The sequence below is a fragment of the Mobula birostris genome, chromosome 22 (genome assembly GCF_030028105.1).
Source record: "Mobula birostris isolate sMobBir1 chromosome 22, sMobBir1.hap1, whole genome shotgun sequence".
In the NCBI taxonomy this organism is placed as follows: Eukaryota; Metazoa; Chordata; class Chondrichthyes; order Myliobatiformes; family Myliobatidae; genus Mobula; species Mobula birostris.
Window position 1 is genome coordinate 19,675,506 of NC_092391.1, and position 25,259 is coordinate 19,700,764.

The 25,259-nt window shown below is 43.0% G+C and overlaps 1 protein-coding gene and 1 long non-coding RNA gene across 3 annotated transcripts in view; one reads left to right on the forward strand and one right to left on the reverse strand.

The window, feature by feature from the left end:
• LOC140186230 (uncharacterized) overlaps nt 1-20,343 on the forward strand; it is a 30,191-nt gene extending 9,848 nt beyond the window's left edge. Inside the window, exon 3 of the long non-coding RNA XR_011882814.1 lies at nt 20,311-20,343. This is a non-coding gene — a long non-coding RNA (uncharacterized lncRNA). The remainder of the gene's footprint in view (nt 1-20,310) is intronic.
• The window catches only part of cercam (cerebral endothelial cell adhesion molecule), a 102,558-nt gene that overhangs the window by 61,858 nt on the left and 15,441 nt on the right, over nt 1-25,259 (reverse strand). The window contains exons 2-5 of one of the 2 annotated variants that reach the window (XM_072240229.1): nt 23,591-23,824; nt 14,461-14,578; nt 4,423-4,557; nt 1,927-2,131 (exon numbers count right to left, since the gene is read on the reverse strand). In XM_072240229.1, the coding sequence (XP_072096330.1) occupies nt 1,927-2,131; nt 4,423-4,557; nt 14,461-14,520 (400 nt within the window). In that variant the 5' untranslated portion in view covers nt 14,521-14,578; nt 23,591-23,824. The remainder of the gene's footprint in view (nt 1-1,926; nt 2,132-4,422; nt 4,558-14,460; nt 14,579-23,590; nt 23,825-25,259) is intronic. The other variant, XM_072240230.1, reaches the window with a different exon arrangement.

The following is a 25,259-nucleotide window of genomic DNA, read 5'->3' on the forward strand; positions in this document are numbered from 1 at the left end:
TGAAGGGGTTGGAAAATGGAGAGGGATTGAGCAGACAGGGACTATATTCAATTACCAGCATCTGAACAATCTCTCGTATCGGGGACTATATTCACCAGTCCATTAGAATGAGTGGTAATTTCATTAAAATGTGTAAAATTCAGAGAGGCCATAGAGTCCAAAGCCTCAGGAAAGGATGATAATTTAAGACTGAAATGAAGAGAGGTTTCATTGCCCCAGTGAAGCTTTGAAACTCTCCACCCAGAGCTTTAAATACTCAGACATTGAGGCTGAATGTGAAAGATGGTTGGAGTCAAATTAAAGCATATGGGGATCAAGCACGCAACAGCTGGTGCAGAATATTGGCAGTAGTCTCACTGAAAGATTAGGATGTTGAGATTAGCATCGGAAGTAGCATGGAATAAGGTCAAATAGGCAGTTAAACTATCACTCCGGGGCCTAATATCATCTCTAAATAAAACAAAAATAAAATCTTCAAGCTCCTGTGTTTCACATAGATTAACATACAGTATATAAGTTCTGGCTATAAGGGTGTCAAATGTAAGGAAGAAGGCAGGAGAATGGGGTTAAGATGGGGATGTATCAGCCACGATCAAATGGCAGGGCAGACGATGGGCCCAATGATCTAATTCTATTCCTATTCCTTACGGTTGTTCCTTATTAACTCCACCATAGACAAATGACTGTGAAAGGCGGGGGTTTGGGCATGGGGCTAGCAACCTATTCTGTAACAAAAACAGTGCTACATAAAATCCAACAGAAGCTCTAAAGGCCTTATCCCTGGAAGAGGAAGGATCTTTGCCTAGAAGGCTTTCAAAGTCGTGTGGTGAAAGCCGGCCGCAGCCTGTGAAAGCCACAGGGCCAATCAACCTTCTATGATCCCAGGACAGAGGAGTCTGGCAAGCTGCTGACAGCTGCCTATGCCCTGGTAGGGGAGATGGGCTTAACTAACTATGGACTTGTTCCAGAACCAGTCATTTAAAAAGATGCCAAGAAGTTGCAGATCATGTTAGAACATTGATAAAGTGTCTTCACCATAGTAAAACTTTCCTTGAGTCATTTTGCTGGGGAGCTATTCAATAAAACCGAACAATAAAACAGATAAGAAGAGAAGGGAGTAAAGCTCAGTCTACGGAAGAGGTGTTCAGGATGGTGGGAAGGAGAGTGGGACAGCGAGGGAGGGAAATCCAGAGCTCAGACTCAAGCCGTTAAAGGCATGGATGCCAGAAGTGAAACAATATAGAAAGGTTGAGGAGAGAGGAAGGGTTAGAGGTGAGGAGCAAAGAATGGGAAAAGTCAAAGGAGGCAACAAGGAAACTGAGAAGTGCCTGGTTGTGGGACGAGGTGGTGGGCTGTGGTGTGAAGTGAAAAGGAGGAAAAAAAATAGGAAACAGAAGAGTCACTTTCAGCGTGGAAGTGAAAATGCCCACGTGAACAGACAGAGAATGAGAAGGGATAAAGGCGCTATCCAGTAGAAATATATGGAGATCCTCATGTCGGCAGGAGACAAGAAGCAGCGAACTGTTCCATCACTAACAGTCAGTCACTCTGCTCCCTCAGCCACTATGGAAGAGGCTATCCAGTTGATTGAGCTTGTTCAGCCTTCACCTGTAGATTCACACTACAAGCATGTGATCCCCTGAGTGGCATAAATAGAGGAAGTCAGGGTGAAGAAACCAGGATGAAATCCCTCTCCAACCCTCAGCTGATGGAAGCTGGTCAAAACCAGCAAATGACATGGAATGAAAGAGGGAAACTCAAGGCATGTGTACCAGGTAACGTTAGAAGAGGGAGAGAACATAGTGCCCGTACTGCTGCAAAGCAGCAAATTTCACACCATATTCTGATTCTATGTTGTGTACATCAGAGCATTCTGTTGTCTTTCTCTTTGATCTATTGACTTCTGCCCACGCACGCGCCGGCTACCTGAGGCACGACAGGAAAATGCAAACACCATGATGTCATCGAAGGCCCAGGAATAGTCCGGGTGTGGCGGGTAAAAGGCCAGGCTCTGCGCGGCTTCCTTGCGCAGGTCGATCAGGACAGTGGAGTGCACCATGGGAACGGGGAAGCAGCCTAACCTCTGGCGATGCCGAGTCGGGAAATACTCTGCCGTCCTGCGGTAGTAACCCTTGACCGAAGAAAAGCAGAGACATATTACACTGCCAGCTTCTCTCACATTTCCAGCATTGCACTTTGCTTTCCCTGCTGGTAATTTCAGATACTTACTTGTCTTCGGACCCGCTCTTGTCACCTCTTCTATTTAATCCTTGCCACAAACCATAGCACTCTGACTGGGTGCATCACTGGACGGTGTGGAGGGTTCAAGGCACAGGACTGAATAGGTGTGTACATTTAGCCAGCTTCATCACAGGCACAAGCCTCTCCACCATTGAGGACATCTTCAAAAGGCAATGCCTCAGGAGGACATCATCCATTATTCAGGACTCTCACTATCTAGGACAGGCCCTCTGCTCACTTTTACCATCAGGGAGGACAAATGGAAGCCTGAAGATGCACACTCAGCATTTTAGGAACAGCTTCTTCCCCTCTGCCGTTAGATTTCAGAATGGTCCAAGAACAAATGAATACTACCTCACTGTTCCTCTTCTTCCCTATTTATTTTTATGGCATTTACAGTCATTTTTATATCTTGCACTGTACTACAGCTACAACGTAATAAATTTCATACTAGTGACAATAAACCTTATTCTGATTCTGAACTCCCCTTTGGTTTTCATCCACCCGAAACTGAAGCAAGTGCAACTACTTGGAATGTTAATGCTCGTTTTTTCTCCATAGAGGCTGCCTGACCTGCTGAGTATTTCCAAGAATTTCCATTCCTTTTAAAAATGCAGGAGTTGGGAGACAAAAGCTCTGCCCATTAGTCAAGCACTTGCCACCAAGTTCCCATCCATGGGATAGGACTGCTGTTGGCTGCCACCCACAGCTCCCTATTCATTAAAATGAACAGCCACAGGTTCCTGAGCCGGTCTAAACCCAGTAGGGTTGCCAACTGTCCTGTATTAGCCGGGACATCCCGTATATTGGGCTAAATCGGTTTGTCCCATACGGGACCACCCTTGTCCCGTATTTCCCCCGCTAAGGTAGAGCGTTCCTATGAAACCTTTCGTGCCAAAATGGCATAAAGTAAAGAAGCAATTACCATTAATTTATATGGGAAAAATTTTTGAGCGTTCCCAGACCCAAAAAATAACCTACCAAATCATACCAAATAACACATAAAACCTAACATAACACTAACATATAGTAAAAGCAGGAATGAGATGATAAATACACAGCCTATATAAAGTAAAAATAATGTATGTACAGTGTAGTCGGGAAGATTAAGGCAAAACTGATTTGTAGAAAAAAAATCGGCACAAACATGCATGCGCACGTCATGCATATGCACACAGGTGCCCGCGCAAGGCTTCATGGTCATGGTAGTCTTTCTCAGGGTAAACACAAGTGTCCCGTATTTGACAGCTACTTTTGTCTCTTACTTGGGAGTGAGAAAGTTGGCAACCCTAAAACCGAGGTACCTCAAAATTCCAGCTGGAAGGTCAGGCTCACTGATATGGAAGGGGGTTCTAATACTCTGAGTCCCAAAGGGGACACCATGGGGACAGAGAGGAATGAGGCCCACTGCCAGCAGCCTTAGCAACATGAGGCAGGGCCTGAGAGGCTGAGGCAATCAGGAAGGCACAAGATTAGTGGCCAAAGGCCGTCTGCTAATTTATTTTGGATCCTAGAAGTTCACTCTATTGCTTCTCACCCCTGCAATAAGATTACACGTTGCAAATTTATGTACATAACTTGTGGCACCTTCTATTGAGGCACTGACTACAGCACTGTTGCACATCCTGCAGTCAGGTAAAAACAGCTACGGAAGCGGACAGAATGACCAATATCTTGAATTCTCCACCAAACAGTTCGAGGGGGCTAGATCATATTTAAAGAGGAGTTAGACAAACATTATTAAGATCAGGGAGTTGAAGGCTATGGGAAACAGGCACAGAAGAGATGAGGCAGATTAGCCCTGATCACATTTAATGGTGGACAGGCTTGAGGGGCCAACAGGCCTAATTGTGCTTGTATTTTCTTGTGATCCTGTTATAACCACATACCTTTACCAATAGGGCCAATGATACACAGTCAGCACAGAATGAGGCCAACACACTGTCTTAGTTACAAATATTAGACATTAAATTCACACAATGGGCAAATTAAGACCCAAAAGCAAATATTCGTGCCTCCCTCCACCTCAGTGACCAGAACAGGTTGTTTTACACTCTTCTCCATGAATCATCTGATGTACTGAATGGCTGAATCCCCCCAGACTTTCAGTGCCCCCTCCCACCACCCACCAACAGTAGAATTTCTCTTCCAGGCGAACAATCTGCGGAAGCATCTGATTACCTGAGGAGTGATCCCGCACCAGAAGTTGGAGTAAGCTGTCTGGGAGATCAGCAATGGAGCTACCACAGTCTTGTTCTCTGCCATCAGCAGTCTAAGTGTTTGGTTATTGGTCAGAATATTATCTGTGTCCACGTACTAAGAAAAGAAAAGAAATGGGCATTAAGCTTAAGCAAACATGGCAGAAGCTGGAGATTTGACACAAAAGCCAAAATATTTAGGAATCACAGGAGCTCACAGAAAGAATCAAAATTAAGACTGGGTTAGATTTTAAATCCATGTTGCATTGGGAGATGGAGGCAGGAGGGAGACTGACACACAGGGAAGCTGGTGGTTTAGGAGGACAATGTCATCTCTCTGTGGTATCACTTCTTGAGTGCACATAGTAGTCATAGTCATAGTCATACTTTACTGATCCTGGGGGGAATTGGTTTTCGTTACAGTTGCAACATAAATAATTAGATAGTAATAAAACTATAAATAATTAAATAGTAATATGTAAATTATGCCAGGAAATAAGTCCAGGACCAGCCTATTGGCTCAGGGTGTCTGACCCTCCAAGGGAGGAGTTGTAAAGTTTGATGGCCACAGGCAGGAATGACTTCCTCTGACGCTCTGTGCTGCATCTCGGTGGAATAAGTCTCTGGCTAAATGTACTCCTGTGCCCAACCAGTACATTATGTGGTGGATGGGAGACATTGTCCAAGATGGCATGCAACTTGGACAGCATCCTCTTTTCAGACACCACCGTCAGAGAGTCCAGTTCCATCCCCACAACATCACTGGCCTTACGAATGAGTTTGTTGATTCTGTTGGTGTCTGCTACCCTCAGCCTGCTGCCCCAGCACACAACAGCAAATATGATCGCACTGGCCACCACAGACTCGTAGAACATCCTCAGCATCGTCCGGCAGATGTGAAAGGACCTCAGTCTCCTCAGGAAATAGAGACGGCTCTGACCCTTCTTGTAGACAGCCTCAATGTTCTTTGACCAGTCCAGTTTATTGTCAATTCGTATCCCCAGATATTTGTAATCCTCCACCATGTCCACACTGACCCCCTGGATGGAAACAGGGGTCACCAGTACCTTAGCTCTCCTCAGGTCTACCACCAGCTCCTTAGTCTTTTTCACATTAAGCTGCAGATAATTATGCTCACATCATGTGACAAAGTTTCCTACCGTAGCCCTGTACTCAGCCTCATCTCCCCTGCTATAGCAGAGTCATCAGAGAACTTCTGAAGATGACAAGACTCTGTGCAGTAGTTGAAGTCCGAGGTGTAAATGGTGAAGAGAAAGGAAGACAAGACAGTCCCCCGTGGAGCCCCGGTGCTGCTGATCACTCTGTCAGACACACAGTGTTGCAAGCACACGTACTGTGGTCTGCCAGTCAGGTAATCAAGAATCCATGACACCAGGAAAGCATCCACCTGCATCGCTGTCAGCTTCTCCTCCAGCAGAGCAGGGTGGATGGTGTTGAACGCACTGGAGGAGTCAAAAAACATGACCCTCACAGTGCTCGCTGGCTTGTCCAGGTGGACATAGACACGGTTCAGCAGGTAGACGATGGCATCCTCAACTCCTAGTCGGGGCTGGTAGGCGAACTGGAGGGGATCTAAGTGTGGCCTGACCATAGGCCGGAGGAGCTCCAGAACAAGTCTCCAGAACATCCTCTCAGGCCTCAGGCACACCATCCAGCAGCTCAGTTACTCGTGCGTGTAGATTAGTGGTCACCAACCTTTTTAAGCCGAAGATCCCCTACCTCGACCTCAGTGAAAAGCAAGCTCTACCTACTAAATCGTTTAGAGAAAAAACAGCTCAGATTGTACTTCCAATCTGAGACCTTTTATTTGGGCAAATTGTATTTGAATTACACAAAATACTTTTGTCAAACTTTCAAATTAATTCAAACAAGAAAACACTGTAACTAGCATATCAAACAGGCCATAGCTGTCTTTCTTTAAGAATATTACACCTTTACACCTTTAATTCTAAGTTTCATTATTTAATTTTATTTCAACACGAAAAATAAATGAATAAAATTGACTGTTGCACTCAGTGTGATGACTGGGGCTGAATACTTTCTGCTAGTTCCCTAAAGTTTGGCTCATAACTACAGACAGCCAGTCTGAGACAGTCTGTGAGGTGTAGGGTTGCCAACTGTCCCGTATTTCCCCCGCTAAAGTACAGCGTTCCTATGAAACCTTTCGTGCTGAAATGCTTTACACCGAAGAAGCAATTACCATTAATTTATATGGAAAAAAATTTTGAGTGTTCCCAGACCCAAAAAAACCCTACCAAATCATACCAAATAACACATAAAACCTAAAATAACACTAACATATAGTAAAAGCAGGAATGATATGATAAGTACACAGCCTATATAAAGTAGAAATAATGAAAATTAAGCCAAAACCGATTCCTGGGGTTAAAAAATCGGCACGAACGCGCATGCACACACAGCTGCCCGCGCAAAGCTTAATGGTCATGGTAATCTTTCTCGGAGTAAACACAAACGTCCCGGGATTTGACTGCTACTTTTGTCCATTATTTGGGAGTGAGAAAGTTGGCAACCGTAGTGAGGTGTCTGTCAGTAAGTCAGCACCTGTATCTATGCAATTTCACATAGATAAGTTGACCCGAAGTAGGCACTGACTTTTAGTGGTATAAAACCAACGCGCACACCATGCATTGCTCGGCCCCATCAGTAGTAATTGCCACTACTTTATGAATGGGAATGTCACTTTCACGGACATATTTTTTTAAACTCATTGTAAATATCCTCACCTCTCGTCCTTTCTTTTAATTGCAAAAGAGTGAGGAAGTCCTCCTTTGTTGTAAAATCCTGGAAAGCCATTCTGACAAATACAACAAGCTGAGCTGTTTGCATTACATCCAGGGATTCATCGAACTGTAGTGAAAAATACTCACGTCCTCTGACGGTGACTGTACCCTCCTTGTCACTGTTGCAGGGCCAAGCAGTATATTATGTATTATGGTTGTGATGCCGTTTTTCTTTTTAAAGTCATTAAAAACAGTCTCTGCGGTAATGACCATTGCTTCCTTGAATAAATCGCCATCTGTAAAAGGCTTCGTTTGTTTAGCCAAAAGGTGACTTACACAAAATGATGCTTCAATAGAAGACTTATTTTGAGCAGCATGTTTTGTGGAAAATGATTGCTGGGCCTTCAACCCCGATTTCAGCTCCTCAACTTTCCTGGCACATGTTGCGCTCTTTGGGGGGAGGTGTCTTTAAATTCCTGGTGGTTGGTGTTGCGGTGCCGCTCCAGATTCCCTCTTTTAGTCAGTGCTTCTGTTTGGTGGCACAACATACATACACACTTGTCTTCCACCAAGGTAAATAGAAATCCCTCTTCCCATTCTGGATGGAATTTGTATGTTTTCACCTTCTTTCCTGGAGCCTCCACTATGCTATCAAGATATCACGAGCAATTGCCGATTGCATCGCCTCTGAGCTGGGCCGACATTTACGTGCCAGGCAGCACCTAATTAATTAGCTTGTTTATTTTGTCTTTTTTTCTCAAAAATGTGCTGTGTACATCCCAACTACCACTGCACCACTGCCTGCTTCGTGGCCCGGAGGTTGGGGACACTGCCGTATTGATGTTTGCGACAGTCTGTACTCTTATCTAATCTGATTGGTCACTGATGCAGCACAGGCTACGCTGAAAACTCGGTGCATGGCGGGGGAACTACACACATGCGCACTGGGGAGAAAGAACGGAACTAAACCCCCGCAACCCGGAAACAATCTCTCTTTGCAAACAGATTTTTAGTAAAAATATTGCTATATTACCATTATCCTAATTAGTATTACTTATATAATGCTCACATTGCAACAATGTTTGTGTATTTATTTTTGATTTTTCTTCAGGATCTACTGGGAAAGTCTCAAAGATCAACCGGTCGATCGCGATCGACGGGTTGGTGACCCCTAGTGTAGATCAATGTGGAAGTTGTTTCACCTAACCCTCTGATCTTCTGCTTGTCTTTGGCTTCTACATTTATCACCTCCAAGTGAACTCAAACACTTTAGTCAGTTCCCCTGGACTCACCATTAAATTCTAAATCAGACCCAGATGAAGGGACATTGCACTTTGAATCCGCTGAAAACGAGGCATAGCTGGTATAGAACATTAGACTTAATTAAAAATGTAAATTTTACTTAAAATATCTTCATTTGACTTCATGCTTCTGATTAATTTACTGCAATGTACTGTAATTTTCAACCAAATATGTATTACAAGGATTTTGCCAGGACTTGAGGAGCAGAGTTATAGGGAAAGGTTGAAAAGGTTAATACTTTATTCCCAGGAACATAGGAGAATGCCAAATCAACACACCCGATGACTCAACTCGCAAGTGCTGCCATGTTTTTGGCGCCAACATAACATGCCCAAATCTTACTAACCTTGACTCGTGCATCTTTGCTTAGAATGTTGGGAGGAAAATGGAGCACCTCAATGAAACCTATGTGATCACAGGACAAGAGAACAGATAGCAGTGGGAATTGAATCACGATCTTCCGATCTGGCACTGTAAAGGGTTAAGCTAACGGCTGCGCCACCATTCTGCCCTCGCTGAGTTCCTCCAATATTTTGTGTGTGTTTCGCTGAATCATGACCATGGACTACCCTTAAAAACAATGCAGTTAAACCCAGCAGGGTTCCCTGAACCACACAACATGACTAAGCTGGCTGCAGCTGACAATAGCCGACAGAGAGCTCACTCACTTACATAACATTTACCTGTCTTCTCTTGCAGGAGATTTCTCATTGAAAATCTTAGAACAGCCCTCTGCTAAAATATTGGAGCAAGGAACATCATGTGACTGGGTTAAGTGTTTAAAGTTGGACACTATTTCTGCATCAGGTGCTTACAGGTTCAACAACCCTACTAATATTTCCATCACTCTCCACCCTCAAAGGGGTACCCTCTAGGGGATTCTTTTCTGGATGACATACAACCATATTGCTGGTAAGGTTATAACTATGCCTCCCAAGGGCCCAGTATTTGAAAAAGGCAAACACATATTTTTGTGCTGGCGTTCCACTGATATGAATTTTTAATTTTATGTTTTTCCAATTACTTCTCCAACAAAGTCCAGAAAATCCAGGCTGATGTCTGTTACGAACAGCAGCAACAATTGGCAAAGGTTTAATCTGTTCACCTCATTTAATATCACTCCTGCCAGTGATCCTTGCCAGAGGTGAGTTTAGTTTCCCAGCTGGCACACAGCTGCAAAACTACACTGTTAGCTGGAGGCTGTGCTCTAGCAGATGTGAATTACCGTGGCTGCACTAGCAGCATTTGACTTTTGGAAAGGACAGAGCTCCTCAGCTTTTTCTGGGTGTTAGCCATTCAAGGCAAGCAGGAATCCGATGGCTGAAAGTTACCGGAACAGCTCCACAACACCCAGAACAAAGCGCGGTCAAACTCTGACAGGTGGAGGAGGAAACAAAACTAGGCTTGCACAACTGTTCAGTTCACTCAACATGGAAAATCAAGATCCACTTTTCCTTCGATTACTCAAGGAAATGGGCAATTCTTTGCTGACCCTCCAGTGCCTGTGTGAATCATCACTGGTTTATTAAACAGCAATGTTTAATGGTTTATTAAACACTTGGTCTAAATCTCCTCCTACACCATCCTGTCAAACATTTAAGACACCTCAACTCTAAACTGATTCCACAACCCACAGACTCACTTTCAAGGACTCTACACTCATATTCGCAGCATTATTTATTCTCGTTTAAGATAATGCTGGTGAGCCACAGAGACGCTATAGTGGTAGCAAACAAAACTACTACCTACTCTATTAATGCAAACACGAGGAAATCTGCAGATGCTGGAATTTGAAGCAACACACATAAAAGTTGCTGGTGAACGCAGCAGGCCAGGCAGCATCTCTAGGAAGAGGTACAGTCGACGTTTCAGGCCGAGACCCTTCGTCAGGACTAACTGAAAGAAGAGCTAGTAAGAAATTTGAAAGTGGGAGGGGGAGGGAGAGATCTGAAATGATAGGAGAAGACAGGAGGGGAGGGATGGAGTCAAGAGTAGCCTCCAACCTGATGGCATGAATATTGACTTCTCAAACTTCCGCTAATGCCCCACCTCCCCCTCGTACCCCATCCGTTATTTATTTATATACACACATTCTTCTTCTCTCTCTATCCCTCTCACTATACCCCTTGCCCATCCTCTTGGTTTTCCCTCCCCTCCCCCTTTTCTTTCTCCCTGGGCCTCCTATCCCATGATCCTCTCATATCCCTTTTGCCAATCACCTGTCCAGCTCTTGGCTCCATCCCTCCCCCTCCTGTCTTCTCCTATCATTTTGGATCTCCCCCTCCTCCTCCCACTTTCAAATCTCTTATTAGCTCTTCTTTCAGTTAGTCCTGACGAGGGGTCTTGGCCCAAAACGTCGTCTGTACCTCTTCCCAGAGATGCTGCCTGGCCTGCTGCGTTCACCAGCAACTTTTATGTGTGTTACCTACTCTATTAATCACATTTTTTCGGACAACAATCACTGCAATCAATAGCCTGTAACATCCTTTTCAGATCTCAGCTGTCGAACTGCCTGAACAACCTGGCACTTTTGCAATGTGAACTAAAGTCTTGAAGGTGCGGGACATTTGCAGCACGGCCTACACAGGCCGAATTGAGGTGATGGGGCCCAGGCCCAGGCCCAAGAACAGGGAACAGTCAGACGTTTGGCAATTGCTGAGTGGACTTGGAACCGATTCGAGATGACAGATCCGAGGTGAGGCAGAGTCGAGGTGGCAGAGCCCAGGCAAGGAGCAACCTGATTTAAGTGCCAGGCCAGATTGGAAAGGTTGGGTACGAGTTGAATTGAGGCAGTGGAGCCCAGGTCCAACAGCACATCAAAGCGGCAGGGCCCAGATCTGAGTGCGAGGAACAAGCCAATGTTTAGCCAGTTTAAGCACCGGGCTAGATTGAAAAGCTCAGCATGTCCGGGCCGGAGGTGAGCAGATGGGCCGGTGTTCAGCAAGATTTTCTCATCTCTGCGCTGAACTGAAGCTGCGGCCTGCAGCTAACAGGCCCCAGGACTGGCTGCAGTGATGACTAGCTACATGGCCATGAACTCACTTTCATGAACTTTACTTCTAAACATTATTTGCTTACATTTTATTGTTTGCATGATTTGCTCTATTTTTCTGCACATTGGGTGTTTGTCTTCTTTTTTAACGCTGGGTTTTTGTTGGGTTCTTTCGCTTTGTGGCTGCCTGTAAGGAGACGGATCTCCAGATTGTATATAGTATACATACTTTAATAAATATAATTTCAACTATGAACTTTAAAAAAATATATATATATATTTGCACAATTTGACTTCTTCAACACATTGGTTATCTGCTCTTATAGTTTTTAAAGTTAATTCTATTGTATTTCTTTACTTTCCTGTAAATGTCTGCAGGAAAATGAATCTCAAGTTAGGATATGGTGATACTCAAGTACTTTGATAATAAATTTACTTCAAATTTTTAAGGGACAGGAGCAGAGTGCTTGGACAGTTGGCCCTGGCCAGTTTTCACAGCCCCACCAGACACACAGAAGTCTAACCTCCAGTACCAGCTTTCTATTCTCTTCTCCCTCACATTTATCCAGTTTCTCCTGGAAGTTCTCTCCACCACTCGAGGGCCTTGATCCTGGACGTTCTGCTGACCGATCCCTTCCAGCAGCTCTTGAGAGGCAAGTCTCTGAAGCTGGGTGGGCCAACCATGGATTCCCTCTGTGATATCCAAGGGGCAACTATAAGCAAGTCTTGGAGGAATGACTGACAACTGGAGAGGTACCATTCTCAGGGCTCAGGGCAGTCATTATCCTTCTGTCTATGAGGGATGATATGTGCCACTCCCATTCTCTTACAGTGCACAATACACTGTCTTTGCCAGGTCTATGTTCACCCACATGCTGCGAAAATCACCTCATTTTTTGACCAAGGTTATGTGTGACAGTCTTTGGTGCCAGCTTATCCCTTCATGGTATCTACAGAGCCAGATATCCATCCCCGCCTCTCCCCTCCAAGGTGGCTCAGACTAATACCTCTGCTTACTGCTCCAAAGCACATTAGTGTTGGGTGGAGTGAGGAGCTTATACTGTGGAGGAAACACAGTGAAGAAAGTGACGTAATGGAAAGCTACTGAGGGTAATGTAACTGTTCCACTGTTTAAACAAGCAGTTACTTGTGACAGCGTCCGTAAGGAACCACTGTAGGTGCGGTCGTTAGTTGGTGAGGGGTTGAACGGGAGGAACCACTGAACTTGTTCAGTCATTGTGAACTTAACCCTGTTGTTGCAGAATGGGGAAATCTATACATGCTTCAGCTCAGAGCAGTTGCATGCCAGTCAGTAAAGAACTGTAACACTGCCAGGTATCCAAAATTAAAGAGAACTACGGAGATTTCTCAGCCTTCCATCTTCCTCCAACTGACCACAAGATGTGGCAATCTGCAGCAATTAGACTTGTGATTCAAGAAGCAGGCAGCTTACGAGCAGTGACACACAAAATGCTGCGGGAGCTCAGCAGACTCTGTCAAATGCAGTGCATTATTTTGCAGAACTTCCTACCCCATGAGAACAAGACAGAATTGCATGGCGTCAGCCACAGTAGATTAACAGGTCTATTCATTTACAAAATTAAGTAGCCTGCAGTGAGTACTAAACAATTGCAGCTTGTGGCAGTAAACTGGCACTTGTTAGTTATTTGTCAGCAGGTTGCTGTGGCTAGTGGGAGAAACCAGTTTAAATACTCATTAAAATAAGGCAGTTCCATTAAATACCTTGGGTGCTATAAGAAAGCAAGTCATGTATCACCTATATTCGACTAATAAGCTGATAAAATGAGTTTACATGATTGGATTACAGTGCTCCAGATGTAGTTTTCCTTCTTGGCATGTTTCACACACAACATAAAAACACTTAATGTTTAAAGACGTGTAACCCAATGTAAATCCAGTCTCCACGTCTTCCTCTCATACCAACCCAACCTGTCCTCAGGGGACCAATATTCAGCTTGCCAACAGTCTAATTACTGGTTCTAAACACAAGAGGTTCTGCAGATGGTGGAAAGCTTGAGCAACATATGCAAAATGCAGGAGGCATTCATCAAGTCAGGCATCATTTATGGGGGGAGCAAACAGTCAACCTTTTAGGCCGAGACTCTTCATCGGGACTCTGGTCAAAATCACAGGAGGTTCTGCAGATATTGTTAATCTTCAGCAATACACAAAAAAAGCTGGAGGAACTCAGCAGGTCAGGCAGCTTCTATGGAAAAGAGTAAACAGCTGATGTTTCAAGCCCAACGAAGGGTCTTGGACTGAAGTGTTCACTGTTTATTCTCCTCCATAGATGCTGCTTGACCTGCTGAGTTCCTCCAACATTTTGTATGTGGTGCTTTGGTCAGAATTACTGGTTCTTCCTGCCACTCTGTGAAGATCCTTACCATCCACAATCTTATAGAGGATGATCACACTGAAACCTATCGGCTCTGACTCCTGTTGAGGTTTCCCTGCCCGATTATTCACCATCTTCACTGCTGAATCCACTACACTCTGCCCTCTAACCTCTCTTCACCTGGGTCTCTGTGAGTCTCTCCTCCTACGAACAGCTGTATTTCTCCCCAGGGCCGCGTGGGTTTCCTCTGGTGCACTGGTTGCATCCCACATTCCAAAGGTGTGTGGGTTTGGGTTAGTTAGCTGTGGGCATGCTATGCTGGCGTCGGAAGCAAGGTGACACTTGTGGTCAGCCCACAGCACATCCCCAGCCTGTGTTGATCATTGATGCAGGCATATTTCACCGTACGTGTAACAATTAAAGCTAATCTTCAAATCACTGTGTTAAGCACCTTCAGGTGCAACAACATCTCATACAAATGGTACATCTGACCGTTTCAAAATTAATAAGTGGAAGAATGGCACTCGTGAGGAAATCCCAATTGCTCCACAGAGGGAGGAATGGCAGAATCATTTTGCTTCACAGGCAAATGAAGACAGCTCAACTCACCAAGATGTAATCCGCCCATTGTTTCCTGGCAGACTTGAGCACAGCTTGCTTCAGCTTCATGATGTATTCAAATCTGGTTTGGGTCCAGTGCTTAGGGCCCAGTTCATTTGGATATGATCTACAGGACAAGAAATGTAGTATTAAATGCAGGAGGCAATGAGCAGATTTGTACAGTCCACATCCACATTCAGCTAACTCAAGACCACCTGATAACTGGTCATATCACACAAGTCTTGTCACCTAAGTCTTCTGATGACTCTGCCATAGTTGGATGCATCAGCAAGGGAGATGAGGCTGAGTACAGGGCTATGGTAGGAAACTTTGTCACATGGTGTGAGCAGAATTATTTGCAGCTTAATGTGAAAAAGACTAAGGAGCTGGTGGTAGACCTGAGGAGATCTAAGGTACCAGTGACCCCTGTTTCCATCCAGGGGGTCAGTGTGGACATGGTGGAGGATTACAAATACCTGGGGATACGAATAGACAATAAACTGGACTGGTCAAAGAACACTGAGGCTGTCTACATGAAGGGTCAGAGCCGTCTCTATTTCCTGAGGAGACTGAGGTCCTTTAACATCTGCCGGATGATGCTGAGGATGTTCTACGAGTCTGTGGTGGCCAGTGCTATGATGTTTGCTGTTGTGTGCTGGGGCAGCAGGCTGAGGGTAGCAGGCACCAACAGAATCAACAAACTCATCCGTAAGGCCAGTGATGTTGTGGGGATGGAACTGGACTCTCTCACGGTGGTGTCTGAAAAGAGGATGCTGTCTAAGTTGCATGCCATCTTGGTCAATGTCTCCCATCCACTACATAATGTACTGGTTGGGCACAGGAGTACATTCAGCCAGAGACTCATTCCACCGAGATGCAACACAGAGCGTCATAGGAAGTCATTCCTGCCTGTGGCCATCAAACTTTACAACTCCTCCCTTGGAGGGTCAGACACCCTGAGCCAGTAGGCTGGTCCTGGACTTATTTCCTGGCTTAATTTACATATTACTATTTAACTATTTATGGTTTTATTACTATTTATTATTTATGGTACAACTGTAAGAAAAAACAATTTCCCCTGGGATCAATAAAGTATGACTATGACTATGACAAGTGCCAGCAGTGATGATCTCAGGAGATGGTCTGGACTCCTAGTTTTGATATTCAGTAGTATTATGGTCACTGAAGTTCCACCTCAACCCCTTTGAGGTCAGCATTAAACAGAAACTCAGCTGTCCAGCAAAATAAACATAGTGGCGAAAAGAGCAGTTCAGGTGCTGAATATCTCATGGAAAGAGACACCACCAGACATCACAGTGCCTATCTTCCATCTGTAAGTCATGTTACCAGAGTGATGGGATGTTTTCCACTTGCCTGGATCAGTGCAGCTCCAACAAGACACCATCTGGGACCAGATTGGCACTAGACCCACTTTTAATTTAACTATACACACAAGGTATCATCATCTGCACAATGCAGTGTAACAAGTCACCCCGGGACTTTGTAGGTAACACATCCCAAACTCCACACAGCAGTACAAGGACAACAGGTGTAGAAGAACACCATCACCTGAACATTCCCTTCCAAATCACATTTCATCCTGGCTTACATTATTTCTGTTAAATCCCTTCCTCGCTCCACAGATGCTACCTGACGACACAACTGCACACAAGGTCCAATAAGCACAGTGCAGTTGTTATTTCAGCTCGTTTGAGGCTTTAGAGGTGTACATAACTATTGGATGTTATTACCCCAACCTACAACTAACATAATTTTAGAATACAAAACCTAGAACAGTACAGTACAGTATGGACCCTTTGGCCCACGATGTTGTGCCGACTTTTTAAACTTACACCATGATCAATCTCACGCTGCTGAGGATTCCATTGGTCGGCATTAACCATGGATATTGCATCCTAGCCATCTACGTACAATGGATACACGAGCCAGGGCAGTATGACATGAAGAGCAAGCTGTTGCCCATGCAGCAGGCTACCCCTCTCCACACAGCTGATGAACCCAAAGGAACAGCAGGGATGTCACAGGAGTTAACGTTGAACTCAACGTAGGACTGCCTTAGGGGCTCCAGCTCTAGGTCTTTCCTTGAGGTTTTCTCCTGAAACCTTCCCCATTGAGTGGGTATAGCCCGCAGAGGTTTGAGATCAGAGCTTTCCTTCTCCTCGATGAGTCACCAATCACATCTGATGAGCCCATCTGCCATACCAGTAACCCACCTTTTCCCCTTCTCCTGTCAGTAGAGATGGTTCTGCCAGGCTTACTAGTTAAGCCACACGTGAAGATCAGGAGCTGGATTTAGTTGTCAGAGTCTAGTTGAGACATATGCCATTGACAGCATTTAACAGGAATTAAGAGCTTATCCCCCAACCATAAGGAACCTACTCACCCCTCCTACAGAGCTCAAAACCCTCCATTTTTCTTTCATCCATGTGTCAATCTAACAGTCTCTTAGACATCTGCAATATATCAGCAAATTTTAAAGATGCACGCAGATTTATTAAATTTTTGAGTAAACCTGGTAAAGTTAAGGGATCATGGAAGAGAGGCCTGTTGATTTGAAGAGAGAGTGGAGAATGGGAGTCTGGCGAGTAAAAAGGAATGCAGGAGCCAATGTCCTGCTGTGATAGAGTGAGCTCACAACATTGGACCCCGATGTGTTAAGGGGAGTGCAGGAACCAGTGTCGTTGTGTGAAAGGGTGCACAGGAAGTGGCCCTGTGTGTTAAAGCGAGTGTGGGAACTGTGACCCAGTGCTAAAGGAAGTGCCTATCAGATTCCTCCTTCTTCAGCCACTATTACCTCTGAGCTTCTCACACAATTACCTTTCAAACCACTCCCCCCACCCATCTACCTCCCCCCCCCCGCAGCCTGCGCTCCTTTTCCTGCCCCTACCTTCTTATTCTGACTTCTGCCCCCTTCCTCTCAATCCTGATGAAGGGTCTCACCCCAAAATGCCAATTGTTCATTTCCCTCCTTAGGTGCTGCCTGACCTGCTGAGTTCCTCAAATATTGAGTGTGTTGCTGAGGAGCCAAACCCCCAGTGTGTGAAGTGGGGCCTGGTGCGTGATAGAGAAACCGGGTGTGGTAGAAGGAGACTGGGATCAGCATCTGGTGAACCAATTGTCAGACTATCAGTATTTCTGAACTTTGGATTGGCAGATTATCAGAATTTTATTGTAACCCAAAGTTTCATCAATTAGAAGAGTGGAGAGCAGAAAGGGAAACATAATGTGAGAAGGGAAGAAACACAAAAAGATGAACACAGAAGATTTGATGTAGGGGAAGGGAAAGGAGAGTGAAGCACAGCAAATGGAGGAGAAAAGTGACACAGTTTAAAGAAAGAGAATCAAATTCAGATTTACTATGAGATAATATGAATTGCAGCAATATAGTGAGAACAGATAGGCAAATGGGCAGAGATACAAATTCCTAGCAGCTGCAAGTTTTTATTCTGGAAAACTTTTAAAATGTAAACCATGGGGTTTATGTTTCTGACTACATGAGTAAATATTAACATTTGAAACATTTTTCAGTCCCTTATGGGAACTCTTCGATCAGATAATCAACTAAAACATTCACCATGAGAACATCCCTCACCCCCCCCCCACCTGCAGCCCCAATTCCATGATGGGATGTTCAGTTGTCAGGTCCCGCAGAGTGTGAATAAAGTTCAACAGCAGTGGGTGAACCAGCTGTGCAAAGAAGCGTCACTTGTGACCACTCCACGATCCACATTTGGCTCCATCAGGCACTTACAAGCATGTATAATTCCATTTCCTGAGTCCCATGACAAACCAGGCAGATGGGAAAATAATCAGACACTGAGCCAGGAATTAGAAATAGGAAAGCCACAAGCAAGAGAATTAAATTGTAAATCTCTTTGGTCCTTATGCACCTGAAAGAATGAGTGCATTCTGGGACAAATCCCAATGGTCACAGACCCAGGACGCACTCCCCACTGGGAACCAGTTCCAGTGAGACCCAGCCCAGGGACATCACCCCAGAGCATAGTCCCACTGCTACAGCCTGGGACACACTCCCCACTGGGAAACACCCCATGGCTCGCCCCAGCCCCAGGGCACATCCCTGTCTCGCCTCAGCCCCAGGACTCAACCCTCCTCTCTCAAGCCCCGGGATTCAACCCCTGTCTCTCCAGACCAGGGATTCAACTGGTTTATGTCCAGCCTCTTCCATCCTTCTCCAGCTCCGGGACACACCTAGTGTCTCTTTCCAGCCTCTGAACACAACCTCTGTCACTCTCCAGCCCCTGGTCACACCCTCTTGTCTCTCTCCAGCCCTGGGACACACATCCATCTCTCTCTTCTGCTGGAACACATCCCCTGTCTCTCTCCACTCCTGGAACACACCCCCTGTCTCTCTCCACTCCTGGAACATACCCCTGTCTCTCTCCACTCCTGGAACACACCCCTGTCTCTCTCCAGCCCCAGGTCACACCCTCCTTTGTCTTGCCAGCCCTGGGACACATCTTCTGCTGAGCTTTGGTGCCCTCTTGTCCTCAGTTTCTTCATCTCAAAAACATACTTTGTTAATAACTATATACATAGGAAACACAATTTGTAGGCCTTTCTCTATATTCACAGTAATCCAATACATTCTCTTACAGTGCTTCAGTGTCACCCTGTTCCCCATCGCCCTTACCTTACAGTGGACCATGAGAGGGCATTACACAGGGCAGTGTCCTGGCCAGCAAAGTCCCAACTTCCCATTGCTACAGCAACGGCATACCCAGTGGTGGGTCCAAGTACAACAGGGAGAACATCTTCCCCACCACCCCCCGACCAAGACAGAGTTCCAATCTCATTTCCCAGTTTGTATCTCCTCGGCTATCTGCTCCAGGTAAGGGCGATACAGTGGTGTGGCGGCTAACGTAATACCTTACAGTGCCAATGATCTGGTTTTAATTCTACTGCGGCCTGTAAGGAGTCTGTACATTCTTCCCGTTATCACGTGGGTTTCCTCCAGGCTCTCTGGTTCCCTCCCCCCCCACATTCCAAAGAAATACGGATTAGGGTTAGTAAGTTGTGGGCATGCTACGTTGGCATAAATGATGCGTTGCACTGAATGATTCAATGTATATGTGACAAATAAAGCTAAAGCTAATTCTTGCCCCCGACCACCTCTCCTGCTATCTATAGTTCAGGTAATCAGACTGGGGTGGGGTGGAGGAAACAGAGGAATGGTTGGGCCACTTGACAAAGAACCCTTGGTGTTATTGATTCTAGTCCCCACTGTCAGCTCAAACTGGTCACAGACGCTGATTAATGTACAGACGCACCGTGAGTTTGAGGAGAAGATGTGACATTGTCCACTTACAGGGAGGCTTTGACCTGAGCATCATTGCTACCTTTACATCAGTGTAGCTCCTGATAGATTTGATAAAGGATTCAATACAACACACAAACAAGACAGGACAGAGCAAGTGTCCTTGCCGGTCTCCGGATTTAATGGGAAGCTTTCTGTTTCCCGCCAATTCATTTGGATTGTCCAATTGACGTCTGCACAGAGCAGTTGAATCCAATTCCTGATTCCCAGCCAAAGCCCATTTTACGGAGTACACCATCATGTACATGTGTGATATCCTGTCAAAGGCCTTCACCTGGTCCAAGCTGACCAGTCAAGTGTACACCCCTCACCCTAGACCCATCCCATATGTGGACGATGGTATCCTGAGCAGAGCAAGGCTTTTAGAGAATTCCCTACTTGGTAAGGAACAGGTTGGTTTTGTCCCAGAGCAGACCTGCCCCAATCTGCAAGGATCTTGCATAGGATTTTGTAATCCACATTCCAAAGTGATATGTCCTCCCTCTCCCTTATATTTGAAGATGAAGGTGATGATGCCCTTTCACGTGGATTTGACATGCTGTCAATTTGAAGCATAACAATGTACACTTCCACCATATCTGGGTTCACCCAGTGCCACAGAGCCAAGTACACTCAGCCAGTAAGCCATCACTTTGGGAGTTTTCTTCTCAAGAGAATGAAGGGATGAGTGGCTGGTTCAGACTCTCCCACTTGCTCTGAGATGAAGGAAGCTGTTGTACAGACCAGTGAAGGAAGGATTAAAAGATCCTCAAAATATCTGGCTAGGAGGATGTTACCAAGCCAATCTCTTCCTCAAGCTGTGAAGCACAAAACTTCTGAAACATGAGCACATCTCATTCTGCTCCAAAAAGTGACCTCTGGATGAGAAGATGATCTTGGAGGACTCTAAGTCAAAGAGAAAGACTTGTAACCTCATTAGCTCTCAATAGTTCCCCCTGGAGACTTCCTGTTGGCGGTGGATGGAATAACAGCATGTTACAGCTGCTCCTAGTTTACTTTACTTTTCCTACTTTCCAACCTGATCTGACACTATGACTGCAAAAACTGCTAAAGGTAAAAAAGGAGAAGATTCTTCTACATCTTTGGATTCTATTATTGAATTGATGCAAAAGCACAGAAAGGAAGCGTCCGAGGAATTTCAGCGATTCAGAAAGGAATCCTCCGAAGAATTTCAACAACTTGGTTCTGAAATTAAGCAATTCAGCACAAAACTGGATTCTATTCAAGAAACCCTAACTGAGCACGATAAACGAATAAAAGAGAATGAAGAAATCCTGTTGATTCTGGATGAGAAAATGGACGACCTGCAAAAGCGTTATGAGAAACAATCCAAGGTTAATGACGACCTAAGACAGAAGATTATTGATTTAGAAAACAGTAGAAGGAATAACGTACGAATCCTTGGTCTTGAAGAGTTAACTGAAGGCGATCGTCTTACGGAATATTTGCAAACTTTCTGGTTCAGTTATTTCCTGATATTTTAAAATCGACACCAATGATCGACCGAGCGCATAGAATACCTGGGAACAGAATATTTACAAGTAAACCTCATTCAGTACTAATTGCTTTTCATGAGTTTCAAACAAAGGACCGTATAATTCGAGAATCTCATCAGAAAGGTATGATTGACTTTAATGGAAAAAAGATTAGAATTGTTGAAGATTTCTCAGCAGAGATTATGAGGGAATGTGTTAAGTTCAAAAACTTCATGTCAGAGTTCTAAAAAAAAGTTTAAACCTTCTTTACGGTACCCGGCGAAGCTCAGAATTACACTGCAGGATGGATCGCAAAAATGGTTCCATACGAGTCTCCAGGCTGCTTATTATTTGTTACATGAATAACTGTTTATTTTACCTTTGCTAAAATTTGTACTTCACTCTTTCTTTTTGAACTTTTTAAGGATTTATTTTGAGAATAAGACTTTAATGTGCTATTAGTTTGTCTGTTAAGTTTAAAAGTATCATGTTAGAGCTGTTTAACAAAAACTTACATGAATAATTGTGTATTTTGCCTCTGGTGAATCTTGTAGTCAATTTTCTTTCAGAACCTCTTAAGGTTTTACTTTGAGATTAAGATTTTAATGAGCCAATATTCTGTGTGTCCATATTATTTTATATTATACTTACTTTTCTAGAGAGTTTTTTGATACCAGAATTAACTGTCTTTTTATTATCTGTTGTTTTGACTAGGTTGGAATATTCTAACCTTGTAATTTATTTGGAGCTAAGCCAGCAGGATTTTTGGGGGGATGCCGTCATTAGTTGTAGGCGTCGACTTTCTCTCTTTGGGAGGGGGGAGGGGGTGTTTGGGTTTTTTTTCTTGGAGGCTGTTCGGGATTTTTAGTCAAACCTGTTGTTTGTTTTTCTTATCTCATAGGTCATAGTTTAGTTTTATTAACCTTCTTAAGGATTATCCTTTTAATTTATTTTTTAAATAATAATAAAATGGATTATAATACTAAATTACTTAGTCTTAACATGAAAGCATTAAATCATCCTTTGAAATGAAATAAGATTTTTGCCTATATTAAAAAATTTAAGGTCCCAATTATTTTTTTACAAGAAACATACATACGTAATTCTGATAACTCACACCTTTTTAGCCGATGGAGAGAATTTCACTTTCACTCAAGTTTTCAGGCCAAAACTAGAGGTGTTTCGATTTTTATAGAAAATACAGTTCCTTTTGTTCAACACAAGGTTGTTTCTGATACTAATGGACGATTTGTTATAGTATCAGGGAAGTTAGAGAATAAATTGTCGGTATTTGCCAATGTTTATGCCCCAAATATATGTTTGTACAAACATTTGTAGATGATCCAGTATTCTTTGAGCGATTTTTTTCATTTTTGCCTGATCTGAGTGTGTATTCATTGGTGATGGCAGGAGACTTTAATTGCTGGTTAGACCCAGTTTTAGACTGGTCCTCTTCTAAACCAGTGACACTTAATAAATCAGCTTCATTTACCCATTCATTTTTAACGAAAAGCGGTATTGTTGATATATGGCATTTCTTAAGCCCAACAGATAGAGACTAATCATTTTTCTCTCATGTTCATCATACGTATTCCAGAATTGACTATTTTTTTATTGATAACCAAATGATTCCATTAGTTTGATCTTGTGAATATAAAGAAATTGCTATCTCTGACCATGCTCCTGCGCTTTTATCCATAAATCTTCCTGGTTTTCCTCAAACATATTCTGGCGTCTTAATTTAACTCTGTTATCTGACAAGGATTTCTTAAAGTTCTTGGAGAGGCAAATTACTCTTCTTTTTTGAAGAGAATATGGTGGAGGAGACTTCTAGACTTGTCATATGGGATGCCTTTAAAGCATATATTAGAGGTCAAATCATTTCTTATACTACAAGGGTTAAGAAAAAAGCTAATAAAGATAGAATTAATTTAGCCAATCTGCTGAAACAATTAGATGAAGAATATGCTTTGACTTCAGATCCTGTTGTATATAAAAGACAGGTTGAAATTAAAGCTAAATATGATTTTTTATTAACATACCCTATTGAAACTCAACTCCTAAAGGATAAAAGTCAATTTTATATTCATGGAGATAAAGCAGGTAAATTATTGGCTAACCAAATTAAAATTTCTAGTGCTAAATGACAGATTAAAGAAATTTATAAAGCTAACGATATTAGGACAACCGATCATTTAGAAATAAATGATACTTTTAGAGAATATTATTCCGTACTTTATAGTTCTGATCTTCTTAAAGATAATACTGTAATGGATAACTTCTTAGACCAAATAAATATCCCTACGCTTTCTGTTGATGACCGAGAACAGTTGGATCAATGTATTTCTCACGAAGAAATAGCCAAGGCGGTACGTTCGTTGCATTCAGGGAAAGCTCCAGGTCCTGACGGATTTTCCGGAGAAGTTCATAAGGCTTTTTCTTCTTTGCTCATACCCCATTTATGTTCAGTTTTTTTCAGATTCTTTTAAATCAGGTAGGTTGCCGCAGTCTTTTTTACGAAGCTTCTATTTCGCTTATCCTTAAAAAAAAATAAGAACCCAACTGAATGTTCTTCATATAGACCAATTTCCTTACTTAATGTTGATGCTAAAATTTTATCTAAAGTTCTGGCCCGTAGAATGGAAAATATCTTACCATCTATCATTTCTGATGATCAGACTGGTTTTATGAAAAATCAATATTCTCATTTTAATATTCGTCAATTATTAAATGTAATTTATTCTCCTTCTAAGGAGATATCAGAGTGTGTGATATCCTTAGACGCTGAGAAGGCTTTTGATCGGGTTGAATGGCACTATTTATTTAAAATCTTAGAAAAATTTAATTTTGGGTCCAACTTTATTCAATGGATTAAATTTCTGTATTTATCCCCTTTTGCTCAGGTTCTTACTAATTCTCAGAATTCTAAACCACTTAAACTTCAATGTGGAACTAGACAAGGTTGCCATTTGAGTCCTTTGCTTTTTGATCTGGCTTTAGAACCTTCAGCTATTGCTTTTCAAGAATCTAATGATATCACGGATATTTTACGGAAGGGTACTATCTACAAAGTTTCACTTTATGCGGATGATTTATTGTTTTACATTTCTAATGTCAAAACCTCATTACCTTCTGTGCTTTCTTTACTATCTTGTTTTAGTCAGTTTTCTGGATATAAGCTGAACCTACAGAAGAGTGAACTTTTTCCTTTGAATATTTTGCCATTAAGTGATATTAACCATCCTTTTAAAATTGTAAGAAACCAATTCACTTATTTGGATGTAACAATTACTAATTATAAATACTTATTTAAAGAAAATTTTCTTACTTTATTAAATTATATAAAAAGAACATTATCAAATTGGTTGCCCCTTTCGTTATCATTGATTGGCCAAATTAATTCTATTAAAATGAATGTTTTACCTAAATTTATATACCTCTTTTAGACGTTACCCGTTTTTAATCCTAAATCCTTTTTTGACACTCTGGACTCTATTTTATCCTCCTACATATGGGAAAATAAACGTCCTCGACTGACTGAAGTCCATCTCCAGAAAGTTAAAAAGAATAGAAGCTTAGCTTTACCAAATTTTAGGTTTTATTACTGGGCAGCTAATATACAAAATCTCACGTTTTGGTTATACTATATTAACCATGAGGACTGTCCCGGGTGGGTTTCTTTAGAAGCTAACTTGGTTAATAAATTTTTTATTATCTCCCTATTGGGATCTTCACTTCCTTTATTAAGTAAGGTAACTGAAAATGTGCTAGTCAAACATACTTTGAGGATTTGGATACAATTTAGAAAATACGTTGGTTTATTGAGATTCTCCCTTTCTAGTTCCATTTAAATTTTTTTTTAAGCCTCCTGTGACTGATGTAGTCTTTAAACAATGAGGAAGATTGGGCATTACATGCTTCCGGGATCTGTTTGTGGGAGGAAGTCTTCGTTTGAACAATTGTCAACTAAATAT